This window comes from Montipora foliosa, chromosome 11, assembly GCF_036669935.1.
Source record: "Montipora foliosa isolate CH-2021 chromosome 11, ASM3666993v2, whole genome shotgun sequence".
Taxonomy (NCBI): domain Eukaryota; kingdom Metazoa; phylum Cnidaria; class Anthozoa; order Scleractinia; family Acroporidae; genus Montipora; species Montipora foliosa.
In genome coordinates this window covers 4,064,230-4,066,729 of record NC_090879.1, presented here as the reverse complement: position 1 = coordinate 4,066,729, position 2,500 = coordinate 4,064,230, and the positions used below count along the sequence as shown (strand labels likewise).

General features: G+C 41.5%; 1 protein-coding gene across 3 annotated transcripts in view; it reads right to left on the bottom strand.

Moving 5' to 3' along the window:
• LOC137976347 (uncharacterized) overlaps window positions 1–2,500 on the bottom strand; it is a 52,404-nt gene that overhangs the window by 18,668 nt on the left and 31,236 nt on the right. For all 3 annotated transcript variants that reach the window (XM_068823684.1, XM_068823685.1, XM_068823686.1), the window contains one exon: window positions 1,411–1,510. In XM_068823684.1, coding sequence (XP_068679785.1) covers window positions 1,411–1,510 — 100 coding nt within the window. The remainder of the gene's footprint in view (window positions 1–1,410; window positions 1,511–2,500) is intronic.

The window sequence follows — 2,500 nt, the reverse complement described above, 5'->3', positions numbered from 1 at the left end:
CTTACCAACTACGGCCTTCAAGCCTTTATTTCACATTAACAGGTTTTACAAAAGTGTCAGTTTCTCTGATGAAATCTTAATCATAGCCCGCATCAGGGGCAGATCTAGGATAAACCGGTTTCCAAAACAACGAAAACGTTTTTAGGGGGTCAGGGGGTGTGCTCCCCAGGGAATTATTTTTTAATTTCAACCCTCCCCTTTCCCGTGTTTGTGACCGATTTCCGTAAAACGGAGGAAACCGGTATGGATCCACCCCAGTGCATACAACCGTAAGCACCAGCACTGCCACAATAAGAATGCTTCCGGCAACGGTTAAGTTTAGGCCAAGACAGCTTATGTGGTAACTTCCTATGATGTCATGTGAAACTGACCCATCGCTGCGTGATTTTTTCCAAAGCTAAAACAGTGTTTTGACATCAAAATGGAGCTGGTTACACTATTTCTAGTAAGTGCAAAGAGCGAGGAACATAATTAGATAGTTGCTTGGCAACGGGAAAAAGGATTACAGTGCAGTGTACTGAAAAACCAGAGTCCTACGCAGGAATCGAACCCAGGACTTCTACAACCCTGGTCGGGTGCTCTACCTAATGCGGTACAAGATTAGAACCTTGTGGAACCAGGTGACATATCTTCGTTCTTCTCGGGTGAAGCAATATCGAAGACGTTGATCGAGGATCGAGCACACACGTTTATGGGACAGCTGTCGAAGAGTATAGCACGTCTTGTAAGCTACAGCTACATGTTTCACCAATACAGAAATAAACCTGAACATTCATTCAAGCTAACCTTAGGCCTTCTTAGACCTAAACAAGGCCTAATTAGACCCAGCTTTAATGAATGTTTGGGTTTGTTTCTGTATTGGTAAAACATGTAGTTTACAAGACGTGCTACACTCTTCGATCGTTGTCCCACAAACGCGTGTGCTCGATCCTCGATCAACCCCTTCGATGTGTGCTCGTTCCTTGATCAACCCCTTCGATATACCCACGAGCCTCCGGGCTCGAAAAGACAATTTTAAACTCCTCTTACCACAGGCACCCCAAGCTCAGTGTGAGCATGGCCGACAAAAATATAAGGATTTGTACGGGAATCCCGATAAAAAGCTTAAGATAATTACAAGAAAAAATTATCAACTAAGAAGCCTAACCTTGTTGCCGTTGTAGATAGCTTCCTTCCTGTGTGGTTATTTTCCAGATCTGACGCGATTTGAGCCATGTGTCAATTTCTCGGTTGTCAACGGGATTCCCATACAAATCCTTATATTTTTGTCGGCCATGCTCACACTGAGCTTGGGATGCCTGTGCTCAAACGTAAATGTAGCTATAGATGTTTTACACTATGGACCATCAATGGTAGTATGGACAAATATATAAATTATTGCGAATTTGAGCTTTATTTTTCAAGCCTTACCGATGTTTCCTTGGTTCACAACGTCTGCTCTTTCAGCTCCGTGCTTAAACGACGATTGTGCAATGAGAGCACTTGTATTTTCCAAAGGGGCCAGATATTTCTATGTAAAGAAAAGAAAAAAAAAGAAAACGTTAATTGCATGTAATGTTGCTCGTGTTTTTAAGACTGTCGATGTAATCCGTCTCCTGCAGTAACTGAAAACTGACTAACAGTAGAACCTCCCTTGGCAACTCCTAACCGACCCTCTCCCATAAACGACCCAACCAGTTTTCCAATTGGTACGATAACTCGCCTTGCACCATTGTGTAACAAAGTTACCCTCATATGTATGCGGATAAAGTCTGTTGGCTCTCTACTCCGCTCCGATCTAGGTTTTTCCACTGTCTTTCTCTCTTCACTCACATATTTGATTTGACCTACTTTAACACAATTTCATTTGATTCCAAGGTTTCCCAATAACTACCGTATTTGTGCTTGGCCATCTCAACGTGCTGCCACTGCTGCTGATGAAGATGACAATAATGATGATGGTGATGATGATAACGATGACGACTGTGATGATGATAACGACGACAATGATAACAATATTATGGAATTCAAAGTTAGAAAGGTCATCGCAGTTAGCTGAGCAACCTGAGCAGTTGCGAAAAAATCCAAGCTTGAACGGGTGCACTTGTTCTACCAACTGGGCTATCAATTAAGCCATCTGGAAGCTGTTTCAAGACTGAACATTTATTTTTTAGGCTTGCTTGCAACTGTTTATGTTGCTTATCTACCGACGATGATCGTTCTAACTTTTATTTCATTTTCATCTAGATCTTCTTAGATGATGATATTGATGGCAAACCTCTTATACATGTATAAAGAGGATATTACAACATTGTTCTTGCCACTCAAACGTCACATTCAGACTTTCTCACCACCGTGTAATATCCTCTATTTATTCATATGGACAATAAATATACATGGTAGAGATTGAAAAGAAGGCTTTAATGCAAGTTATGGTTATTAACACTTACAACAGAAAGCGGGAATCTGGACGTTGCAGCTCAATATCACCACTCGTGTTAGATACGAAAAATACGCCACT